Below are 11,924 nucleotides of genomic sequence, written 5' to 3' on the forward strand. Positions count from 1 at the left end.
TAACAACCCCAGCTTCTCCAGTCTATCCACGTAACTAAAGTCTCTCATCCCTGGAACCATTCTAGTAAATCTTTTCTGCACCCTCTCTAAGGCCTTCACATCTTTCCTAAAGTGCGGTGCCCAGAACTGGACACAATACTCCAGTTGTGGTCGAACCAGTGTTTTATGAAGGTGCATCATAACTTCCGTGCTTTTGTACTCTATGCCTCTATTTATAAAGCCCAGGATCCCGTATACTTTTTTAACCGCTTTCTCAAACTGTCCTGCCACCTTCAATGATTTGTGCACATATACCCCCAGGTCTCTCTGTTCCTGTACCCCCTTTAGAATTGTACCATTTAGTTTATATTACCTCTTCTCGTTCTCCCTACCAAAACGTATCACTTTGCACTTCTCTGCGTTAAATTTCACCTGCCACGTGCCCATTCCATCAGCCTGTCTATATCCTCTTGAAGTCTATCACTATCCTCCTCACTGTTCACTACACATCCAAGTTTTGTGTCACCTGCAAATTTGGAAATTGTGCCCTGTACACCCAAGTCCAAGTCATTAATATATATCAAGAAAAGCAGTGGTCCCAGTACCAACCCCTGGGGAACACCACTGTACACCTCCCTCCAGTCCAAAAAACAACCGTTCACCACTACTCTCTGTTTCCTCTCACTCAGCCAATTTCGTATCCATGCTGCCACTGCCCCTTTTATTCGATGGGCTTCAACTTTGATGACAAACCTATTATGCGGCACTTTATCAGACGCCTTTTGGAAGTTCATATACACATCAACCGCATTGCCCTCATCGACCCTCTCTGTACCTCAGCAAAAAACTCAATCGAGTTAGTTAAACACGATTTGCCCCATCGCCCTGCATTTTTTTTTCCTTTTTAAGTATGTCCAGTTCCCTTTTGAAAGTTACTGTTGAATCTGCTTCCACCTCCCTTTCCGGTAGATCATTGCAACTGTCCGCTAAGTGTAAGGCTAAGCCCTTGTATTCTCGTTGACTATGCTTCATTCCACTTTTTTCTTCCCCCACCCCCCACTTCGGCTTGGTGCATACTCTGAGGCCGAGTTCTCCTCGGCTGCCATGCTAGAGTCCCACCGTAACTCCGGTGGGAGTCCAGCGGAACGACCTGGAGAAAGGCCCTTCTTGGCCTTGTAAGGGGTGGAACCTCTAGGCCGGCCATGCCACAGGGGTTGTGGGGGGGGGGGCAGGGAAGTGGGCCAGAAGCAGGGAGTCCCTGGTGTATCTCTGAAGGTTGGTACGTATTGGACTCCAGAAGGACGTAAATGAGCTCATTGGACTGGGGCCAGGCATGGGATGTGGGTCTGGACACCAGTGGAAAGCCAATTTATTCTTCATAACGTTGTACTAATTGGCCTCCTTACACTGGGAGCTGAAGTGGGCAATAAGTGGAGTCTCTAGGTGGAAGTCCACCACCTTGGACAGCTGGAGGGCACAGGCTTTTCGGGCAGCATGGAGCAGGTGGGTGCCCGAGATATACCCATCGTGGTACGGACACCCACCATCTCCCAGCAAATGAGGTGCGCCCCCACTGACCCTGCCAGTTCCGGTGAGGGCAGAGCCAAATATCACCACTGTAACTGCTGGCATCGTTGCCCCCCCTGGGTTTTCAGCCCCTCTTTGACCACTGCTCTGCCAAGTGCCCTGAGATATATCTCAGTATGTAAGGAGTGCTATAGGATTATAAATTACTGATGCAGAGTATCCTGTGACATCTGACAATGCACCTGTGTGGTCATTGAATGAAAAGAACGAGAAAGAAGTTGGATTTACGCGGTGCCATTCACATCCTCGGGATATCCCAAATGGTCAATTAATTACTTTTGAAGTACAATCACTGTTGCTGTACAGGCAAATGTACAACAACAGCAATTTGCATTTATATAGCGCCCTTAATGCAGTAAAACGTCCCAAGGCGCTTCACAGGAGCGTTAATCAGACAAAGAGCAAAAGCTTGGTCAAAGCGGTAGGTTTTAAGGAGCGGCTTAAAGGAGGAGAGAGAGAGAGGCGGAGAGGCTTAGGGAAGGAGGAAATAGTAGCTACCAATCTGTGCACAGCAGGGCCTCGCAAGCAGCAAATGGGGGGAGTAAATGGCCAATTCTGTTTTTTTGGTGGTGTGGGTTGAGGGAGGAACGTCGGGGGAGACATCCCTGCTTCTCCTTCGAACAGCGTCGTGGGATCTTTCACGTCCACCCGAGGGGTGGGGGGGGGGGGGGGGGGCCTCGGTTTTTGACGGCACGACGGCGGCGACCTCCGACAGCGCGGCGCTCCCTCGGTCCCCGCGCTGACGTGTGAGGGTTGGTGCTCGGACGCCGGATGGTCAGACTCGGGAGGCGAGAGGGCTGCTCCCGGACCGAGGCCAGGGTCAGTTGCCGGCCGCCACACCGCGGGCGAACGCCCCCGCTGCCTGGCGAGGGTGAGCCGGAGGGCGCCCGCCGCCCGGTGGAAACGGCCAGCGGCTTCGAGCACGAGGAGGAATATTTGGCGGGAAAACCCTCCTCGACGGTGGAGGGGGGGGGGGTCACGTGGTGCAGAGCCCCCGCTGGCATCCGGGTCCTGTTGGCGGGGGGGGGGGGGAGGGGGCGGGAGAGAGAGGAGGGGGTCACGTGGTTGCGGAGCCCGCCGGCCCGGGGGGGGGAGGGGTTTTGGAGGGGGTCACGTGGTTGCGGTGCCCGCCGGCATCCGGGTCCTGCTGGCCCCGCCCCGGGGGGGGGGGGGGAAGAGGAGGAATCACGTGACTCCTGTGCGCGCCGGCCATTTTGAGTCTCGGAGGAAGGCGCGGGTTTTTTTCTCGCCGCTTTGAGCTGAGGTAAGGCGCCCGATCGGCGGCACAGGGGAGTCGCGGCGTCCCCCGTCCCCAGGCACCGGGCACCCCCGAGCGACCACCCCCCCCCCCCCCCCCCGCTCCTCTGAGGCGAGGGGCCGGGTCCTGTCACAGAGGGGAGAGCGGCCTTGGGCCGGGGAGGGAGAGAGAGAGAGAGACTCTATTCACTTCCCTCCCTTTTAATAACTATTATATTCTAATGTTTGTTTTTTTTATTTTCCCTCATTATTTCTAAATTATTTTCAGTCTTTTTGTTAAAAAAAAAATCAATTTTGAATGTTGTAAATTAGCCTTGATTTATGTTTAATTTTACTTAAATAAATTAAAACCAATTGTTGAATCCTTCCTGTTGGAATTTGCGCCTTAAAATATATAATTAGTAGTTGGATGGTCTTTTTTTTTTCAGTGCCTTTCTGCCCAATAATTTCACTTAAAACAGACACAGAAATGGCTGGGGCACCCGGGAAGAATTGAGATATTCCTTTTCTCCCCCCACCCAAAGAGTGGTGAGAATGTGGAACTCGCTCCCACAAGGAGTAGTTGAGGCGAATAGTGTGGATTCATTTAAGGGGAAGCTCGATAAACACATGAGGGAGAAAGGAATAGAAGGATATGCTGATAGGGTGAGATGAAGGTGGGTGGGTGACTTGTGTGGAGCATAAACACCTGCACAGATCAGTTGGGCAGAATGGTCTGTTTCTGTGCTGTAAATTCTATGTAATTATAGTTTAAATCTATTCGCATGTAGAGCCCTGTTAAAATAAACTGGGTTTCATATGTTTAAGGGAGTTCTGATCTGTCCCACTCCTTTTGTTCGTAAATCTCCCAACATCGACAGATCTGATTCTTGTTTTGGGAGCATTAGTTACTCACAATGTTGGGTATTCATTATCTGAGAAATTTTGTTTACGTTAAGCTTATTTGCTTTCTGAAATACGTGGAAATGATCTAACATGAGTTACAGTGACTGAATTTCTCGTATAAAGTTAAATCCTGTATGAAGGGAATTGTGTGTGTGTGTGTGTGTTTTTGAAACTTCGTGACTGTACTTGACCTGGATGTACCAGTAACTCATCTCTAGAACGGAGACCAGTTCCAATGGCACCTGAAGTGGGATTCATAGCTTGGGGCTGTTTAGGACATAAGTATGATGTGGAGATGCCGGTGATGGACTGGGGTTGACAATTGTAAACAATTTTACTTGGTGTTGCAAAATTGTTTACAATAGGACATAAGTAATTAAGGAACAGGAAATGACCTTTGAGTGGAGACTTTGTTTGTAGATCAACACCATCTTCTGACCACTTATTACCCTTTGGATGAAAATATTCCATCTGGCTTCCCTTTTTGTCCCTAACTTTCAATATTTAAAAACATTATAGTGCTGATAGACCACCCTGGAATGCACTGTACAACTGGTTGATTGTATCACCTGTTATTACCTGGCTCTTTCTACTGAACCAAAAGAACTCGCTTTGTTGAATTCTCGTTGAGTAATTCAATGCAGTTAACCTGCACTTGTGGAACTGGGCCTGTGTATCTGATCAGTCACTGAGCTATTTGTGTGGTGTTCTCATGTAAAAATTGCACTTTGATGCGTGATTCTTCGAAAAATCCCCTCAAATTGCTCCCACCACCAGTGCTTCGCCCCTGCATTATGCAGCTCTAAATGCTGTCTCCAGTAACAATCTGTTTGTAAAATCTGTTGTACCTCAAGTGGACGTTAAAAGTTTGCATGTTTGGTGCTGTCATTAGTTTGGTAAAATGTCTCATTCACTCTGTACCTAGTTACAATACAGTTACCTCCTACAACCCTCCAAGACCTCTGTTCCATCATCTCTGGCCCCTTGTCCTTTCTCCCCCTTCTCCCCCCCCCCCCCCCCCCCCTTCTCCCCACCGTTGGCAGCCATGCCTTCTGCTGTCTAGGCCCTAAGCGCTGGAATTGCCTCCCTAAACCTCCACCTCTTCTTGAAGACCCTCCTTAAAACCTACTTTTTTGACCAAACTTTTGGTCACCCATCCTAATATCTCCCCCTTTACCTCAGTGCCAATTTTTGTTTGATTACGCTCCTGTGAAGCGCTTTGGGTCGTTTCCTTACATTAAAGGCGCTATAGAAATGCAAGTTGTTGGTTAATAAGCACACAGTTTTGTAATTGAAGATTTATCTTAATTATGCTGAGATTAGGTGCGAAGGCTTGATGTCCTTATTTTTGAACATTCTTTCTGTTTATATAGGGAATGGGGGGTTGGGAAAGGCTGAAGGGTTTTTTTTAAAATATCTTCCTTTCTTTGGTGAAAGCTGGTCAAGAATGGGGCTGGCAGGTGAGCTATCTGAATGTCTTGAGGCTGCTACTTTCACAAATTAACAGTGACAGTCTGTTAAATTCAGCTTTCAATGGCTGAAGAGCTGAGATTTCTCCAGTGTTTCCTCATAACAATCCTCTGACTCTAGGCATTAATATTGATGTCTCCCTAGAGGGTCAGCTAGCTGTCACAGAATCAGAGCAATTACCAAAAGGAAAAAGGGCCGCCTTGCCTGCAGTCTTACTGGATGCCCTAGCTGATGTCCTTGAGAGGTGCTGAGTTGATGCGTCACCAGGCACCTGCATTGGGTGATTCTGGACACTGAGCAGGAGGTGATGCTTGTTCTGAGTGCACATTGATCTGATATTCGCTTGGAGAATCATTAGTGGTCTCTGATCAGTAAGTAGAAAATCTATCTTGAGTGCTTTTTGCCAGAGCAGTGCTAGAATTCTTTATAATGCTAGTGACAAGACTGGATATTAACGATAGAAGTGTGAATTGTTATAAATTGCAGTCACTTGAACTGTGAAAAACACCCAGCGTTCTATTTATAGATTCTGTCCTTCCAAACCTTGGGCATTGAAAGGAGGCTATTTTAAGCTGGATTTAAAAACAGTGTTGCTCAGTTTGGGTAGGAGTTCTTGCTATAAGTCACTCAGAAAAGGCTGCGACTAATTCTGTCCCTGACCAGATGCCATTGCAGTGAGGGGCAGACTTGTCATTTTGAGTTGTGTAACACCAGGGTTGTATACTGAACATTTAAGGGGATGAGTGAAGAATGTCAGAAGTCAATGTTGTCCAATAGAAATCGTTGACTAGCCACTAGCTATGGTAACACCATTTTAGCCACATGGACTAATTTTAGTAGAAAACACCTCAAATGCACACACTTGAGCAATACAGGTCAGTGTACTTCACGCCTGATGTTTACTTAAATATCTACCACCATTCAGTAGCCAAGGAAGTAAAGCAGCTACAACGATCAAAAAACACTCTCACACTCTGCTTTGTGTCTTACCATTTTACCAACAAATGCAAAAAAAAAGTTAAAGTTCATAAAGTGCAAATATGAGAATCGAGATCACAGGCCCAGCAATGGTGTCTATTACTCACTATTTAATTACTGATCGGAAATGCAATTAATCACATCTTAGTTACCCACATGTGGCTAATGTATTGGACAACAGTGATTTATTGATTTAAGTGTAACTATTCCTATAGCATATTGGTATCAGAGCGCTAAATAATGACATTGAATATTCTATTCTCAATTGCAGAAGTGTTTAAACATTAATCACTGGCAGTGTGCACTTTTCCTTTAATCTTCCATTGATCCTGTCCTGCCGCAAATCAGAGAGAACGAAGACCTATGGCTCCCAGTGCATCCAATTTACAAGCAAACGTAAGTAAATATATTGTATTAAACGTTTGTTTGCTGACTTGAGCAGCCTTGAGATGATGAGGGATGTGGGAGAGAGGTAGAATCGGATGTCCAGTTTCAGCATCCTCACAAGCTGCTCCGGAGTGTTGCAAATCCTGAAATGGTGAATTGGGCAAACCTCTCTGCTGCACTTTTGGGTGATGATTTATATCTTTTGTATTGTAATAGCACACTGCCCTCGCTCGCTTACTATTAGTAAATTCAAGTGTAACGAGTCTGGTGTTCACTAACCTGGGGAATGGGAACTTGTATTGGATTGGATTCACCCAAGAACTTGTTGGTTCATATTACATGGGTTTAATTTATCTACACCAATGGTTTTCAATCTTTTCTGTGTGGGGTCCCCTTACAGATACTGATGGACTCTTGGGGACCCGCCTGTAAATATTGATGGTCTCCAGGGGACTGCCCCTTGGCAATGTTGACATACCCATTGGGGAACCTCTTGCAAATGTTGACACAGTCCCAGTGAGTCGGGGGTGACTGTCTTGCATACTCCTGTGTCCCCCTGTCCTAACACCTGGAAGATAGTGTCAGGTTCACAAGCTATCATTACATTTTTCCTTTTGCATACCAAAATAAAAGTATATGCGAATAAATCAACAAATACAGAAATCTGGTGAACTTGAAAACCTAAGATCTGTACCCCTTAAAATCTTTAATACTCCGGTACAATCTCCACCGAGGCTCTCCTCTCCAGTGCAGACTTCGATGGTTTCTGCAGCTTCTCCACATAGGTCAGGTGCCTATTTCAAGCTATTAATTTGGTTGCCCCTCTCTGCACCCTCTCCTGTGTATATTATAGAATGGTGCCCAGAATTGCACACTGCCGTCCAGGTAGAGCTGAACCAATACTTTCTACACACCCGTCGTCACGTCCTCGGGCTTGTACTCTAACCCTCTGACCATACAGTTCTTGTTCGCTTTCTTTACTGCTGCCAGGCACTGTGCGGATGGTTCATGAGTTGCCCCAGATCTTTCTCCTGTGTTAAGTACTGTAGACTAATATGGTTCACCTTACATTCCTGCTGCTTATTCCTTTTCCCTAAACTGTGTCCATATCTAGTTCTGAGTAGGGTTGAGGGCTTCCTATGAATCGGAACCCTTTGCAATTTACAAATGTATTATTGTATGTGAAATTCTAGTGTAACTACTGTAAATTATAAAAGCCATTTAATGCTTTTGTAGTTCATAAGCTTGATTTGTATTGTTGGTGATCATTCTACAGGTAATAAATTGTACTGATTTTAAGTCAAGGTGCTCGAGGACCAAGCACTAAACATGGAATTGGTGAAGAACATTCATTCTGGCCTTCCTCTCCCCGAGCCAGAGTCTGATATCAACCGCCTGTCTCTGATCCGGGGGGATTATCTCTACTACCATTACGGCTGCGATGGCACGGATGACTGCGGCTGGGGCTGCGGGTACCGGACAATGCAGACACTGGCCTCCTGGATTCTTTTGCAACAGACCAATATAAAGAATCACAGAGTGCCCGCTTTAAAAGAGGTGCAAGAGGCGCTGGTCGAAATGGAAGACAAGCCCCCTAATTTCATCAACTCCAAGACCTGGATTGGCTCCTTCGAAATCGCCTTGTGCATCGACAAGTTCTACGATGTCCCGTGCAAACTCATCCACGCGCGTCAAGGAGGCGAGCTCCTGCAAAAAGTCAAAGAGCTGTACTGGCACTTCGACACTTTGGGTTCCCCGGTCATGATGGGCGGTGATAATGACAATGCTTCCAAAGGGATTTTGGGACTGTGCACGGGATCGGAGAACCACTACCTGCTCGTCCTGGATCCCCATTATTTCGGGAAGACCCCGGATAAGGAGTACGCTCAAAGAAAAGGATGGGTTGCCTGGAAGAAACTGGATTTGTTTGACCAGAATTCGTTCTATAACTTCTGCCTCCCTCAGTGCAAAGGTGTGTAACCCTTCAACGTCGCTGGAGCACGCTTCCACTGTAAACCCGAATGTCGTGCCTCTTTCTGCTTGCTTTTGTGTTGAATATTTGTAGAGTAATTTATGAAACGTAGATGAAATGAAGCCTCGGTTAAACTAATCTTAGTAAAGCAAACACACCCTGCAAGGTTATTGTAAGATTGTTCTCATCATCCATTGTGTTGAGGATGCATGTGCTTGGGGATGGAGGAGTATTTTACCTTCCTGTGGCTGAGAATAAAAAGGGGGAAGGGACCAAGGATTGACCGATTGAAGCCTAAGGCTGTCCTGTTATAAATATGCTGGGGGCTGCCGACATAATCACTGTATACTGCCAGTACAGTTTGTGTAGTGTGTGTAATGTAGTAAAACACCCCAAGGAGATTCATAAATGAAGAGGCAATAAGCACCGAGCAGGAGTTGGAGGAGTGAACCTGAAGGTATGGCCTAAGAGGTATGCTCTGAGGCTTTGTAAGGTAGCCAGGTGGGAGGGTAAGATAAGAATTTGAAGGAAAAGAAAGAACTTGCATTTTTATGGTATTTTCCACGGCCTTAGGGCACCTCCTAAGCGCTGCACGGTCCATGCATTACTTTTGAAGTATAATCAGTATTGTTCTGCAGGCAAACATAGCAGCTAATTTGCATACAGCAAAGACCCATAAACAGCAGATGCGATAAGTGACCAATTAATCAGTTTTGGTGGTGTTGGTTGAGAGATAAATTGCAAGGTCACCGGGAGAACTGTACGTTCTTCAAATAATGCCATGGAATCTTTTACATCCACCTGGACAGGTTTAATGCATCATCCAAAAGCCAGCACCACTAACAATGTAATGTAGCACTCCCTCAGTACTGCACTGAAGTGCCAGTCTAGATTATATGGGGCTCCTGACTCGGTTGCGAGTACTGCCAATTAGAATCATAGAATGGTTATCGCGCAGGAGGAGGCCATTTGGCCCATTGAGCCTGTGCCAGCGCTCCAAGAGCAATCCAGCAAGTCCCACTCCCCTGCCCTTTCCCTGTAGCCCTGCAAATTTTTTCCCTTCAAGTACTTATCCAATTCCCTTTTGAAAGCCACGATTAAATCTGCCTCCACCACCCCTTCAATTTAGGAGGAGGGTTGAAGTGCCAGGCTATAGTGGCTGAAGGCTCTGTCAGCAGCACTGCTTAAGGACAGAGCAGGAATGTTCACAGCCCCTGACTTCAGGGTAGTTCCTTGCTGCTCATCGTGGCCTTTTAAAGCACAGAACTTTGCCTTTCTGGCTAAGCCCACACAGCCATGCTTATTAATGACCCACACTAGTGTCCAGATTTCTTACTTCGGTTGTCACCAGGATTTCAGTAAAGTTAAATGGTGGACACCACCCAGCAAGGGAGCCTCAATTGAAGCTCTTCGTCCATTTAAATACCAGACTGAGCCAGAAAGAGCCATACTGCTTTAGAACTGACCAGTAAAACGTCCATAACTGGGTGGAGGTTGGGTTCTGTACCAAACTTAAATCAGGAAGTTGTTTATTTCCCTCGGGATGTGCGTGCTGCTGGCAAGGCCCTCCCTCATTGCCCTGAGATTTTGGTAGTAGTGGGCGTCCTTCTTGGACTGCTGCAGCCATTATGGTGATGGGCTCTTCCATGATTGGTATTAGGTGGGGAATTCCAGGATATTGACCCAGCAACAAAGACGACACTTTTGTATCTAAGTCAGGATGTTGTGTGACTCAGAGGGGAATTTGAAGGTGATAACATTCCCACAAGATTGCTCTGTGCTGCAGGAGAGCCTGGAAGTCTAAAAGTTAAACCACCAGCACTATAATGTGTCAGTCTCAACAAACTTTAAATGCCTGCTTATATTACTGCTAATCCCATGCTGCAGAGCAATTAAAAAAATGTCAAATGTTCTCAGCACATTGTTGTGAAAGAGGCTGCTTTGCAGATGAATGTCACAGCGTCCTTTTCTTCCACAAGCTCAATCAATATAAACTAAGGACAGGAGTCATGCATATACCGGAGGGGAGTGAATCATTCCTTTTTTACTTTTACATACACAGGAGTTGACACTGAGATATATAGAGGAGCCGTATACCACAAGGGAGTACGGTATTCCTTTTTTTAATCAGGCGTGTACTGTATGTATATAAGAGCTGACTGAGCTGCGTACAAAGTACAGGCACCAAAAAATCATTCCGTCTTGCCTGCTTTCTACAGCGTGTGTGTGCGAGCTAACAGGAACGCTCTACAGTACCAGACAGAGGTGGTTAATTTTTATTGAGTGTATGCTACATATTCATTGTACTTTTGTCCATAGTTTATGGATCCCCACAACTCCATTTCTCTGCTTAAAAACATTCTTTTAAAAAAGACACCATCTTCAACATGGCTTCTGTAACTGCCAGCTTGCCAATTTATTTCTGTTCTTTTGGTCTTGCTCAAAGTGTATTGGAAAGCAGCCAAACAGATCGACACTGTTGATTATCAGACACCAGCGTAAGTGGAAGAAGCAATTCACGTCATCGACTATTAAGTAATATTGCAATCTAATCAGGATAGCAGTCGTCAGATTCCCCTGGTAGCCATAGTCACGCTTTTATGTATGCGTAATGGAACTGGCTGTTCATTGTGTAAGTAAAAGGCACAGATCTCGCAGATTGTTTTCTCCGAGGCGAGGCTGGGTTTCAAAAGGTTTTAGGAATGTAAGCATTGAACACTTTTTATATATTTCAGTGATGGTTTTGACCTAGTTATAGATGCAAACTCCAATAGGTTGGAATGCCTATATAATTCCGAGAAGGACTAGCCAGTAGGGATCAGGTGGCCACAGTCCTACCAATAAGTTATCAATCTCTGGGAAGATCTGCATCGAAAGACATTCAAAGAAACCCAACTGACTGGCTCATTTGATTAACCCTTTGATGAAAGCTGCTGTTACTGGAACTGACTTCAATAACTGCCTGTTCTGTTTGCTGCTGTAAATGACTTGATCTGTGAATAAATCCATCTGGTAGCTTAGTCTGCTACAAGGTTGTCTGGTGTGTGACTCATATTAATCCTCCTCTGAAGTGACGTGAATGGGCAGTGGCAATCCTCTGTAATTCAGGGACAATAAACTGATCTATTGTTCGCACCAGGCCATGCTATCGCAGATTACTTTACCCACAGGGTCACGGTTTGGTTTGCAAGGCGTGAGAGTGCTTGGTTATGAGAGCTGTCTTTTCCCATTGGGCATGACGAAGGTGCGGTAAGAAACTGGATCATAACATTAAGTATTCATTGCAGTGCAATGCATTGTGTTGCTACATGTATTCATTACTGTAACTCTATTAATAATGTCAGTCTCAAATGTCAAGCTCACCTTGCAGTTGGGCTCTGGGTAAATTCATGCCCAGAATAGTACTAAG

At 45.9% G+C, this 11,924-nt stretch overlaps 1 protein-coding gene across 3 annotated transcripts; it reads left to right on the forward strand.

Annotated features, from left to right (window-relative positions):
• The first annotated feature begins 2,734 nt into the window (after positions 1 to 2,734).
• ufsp1 (UFM1-specific peptidase 1) lies at positions 2,735 to 11,546 on the forward strand. Of its 3 annotated transcripts, XM_067972117.1 has the most exons (4): positions 2,735 to 2,830; positions 5,323 to 5,549; positions 6,428 to 6,552; positions 7,820 to 11,546. In XM_067972117.1, the coding sequence occupies exon 4, from the start codon at positions 7,873 to 7,875 to the stop codon at positions 8,521 to 8,523; it is 651 nt and encodes a 216-aa protein (XP_067828218.1). In that variant the 5' UTR covers positions 2,735 to 2,830; positions 5,323 to 5,549; positions 6,428 to 6,552; positions 7,820 to 7,872; the 3' UTR covers positions 8,524 to 11,546. The 3 variants fall into 3 exon arrangements, with proteins under 3 accessions (XP_067828218.1, XP_067828217.1, XP_067828219.1); XM_067972116.1 differs by lacking the exon at positions 5,323 to 5,549; XM_067972118.1 differs by lacking the exon at positions 5,323 to 5,549 and having other exon boundaries at positions 7,844 to 11,546.
• Positions 11,547 to 11,924: the final 378 nt, after the last annotated feature.

Source organism: Heptranchias perlo, chromosome 35, assembly GCF_035084215.1.
Source record: "Heptranchias perlo isolate sHepPer1 chromosome 35, sHepPer1.hap1, whole genome shotgun sequence".
Classification (NCBI taxonomy): domain Eukaryota; kingdom Metazoa; phylum Chordata; class Chondrichthyes; order Hexanchiformes; family Hexanchidae; genus Heptranchias; species Heptranchias perlo.

Bases quoted from the DNA above. Each gene is read 5' to 3' on its own strand.
- ufsp1 (XM_067972117.1), top strand. From the start codon at position 7,873: ATGGAATTGGTGAAGAACATTCATTCTGGCCTTCCTCTCCCCGAGCCA.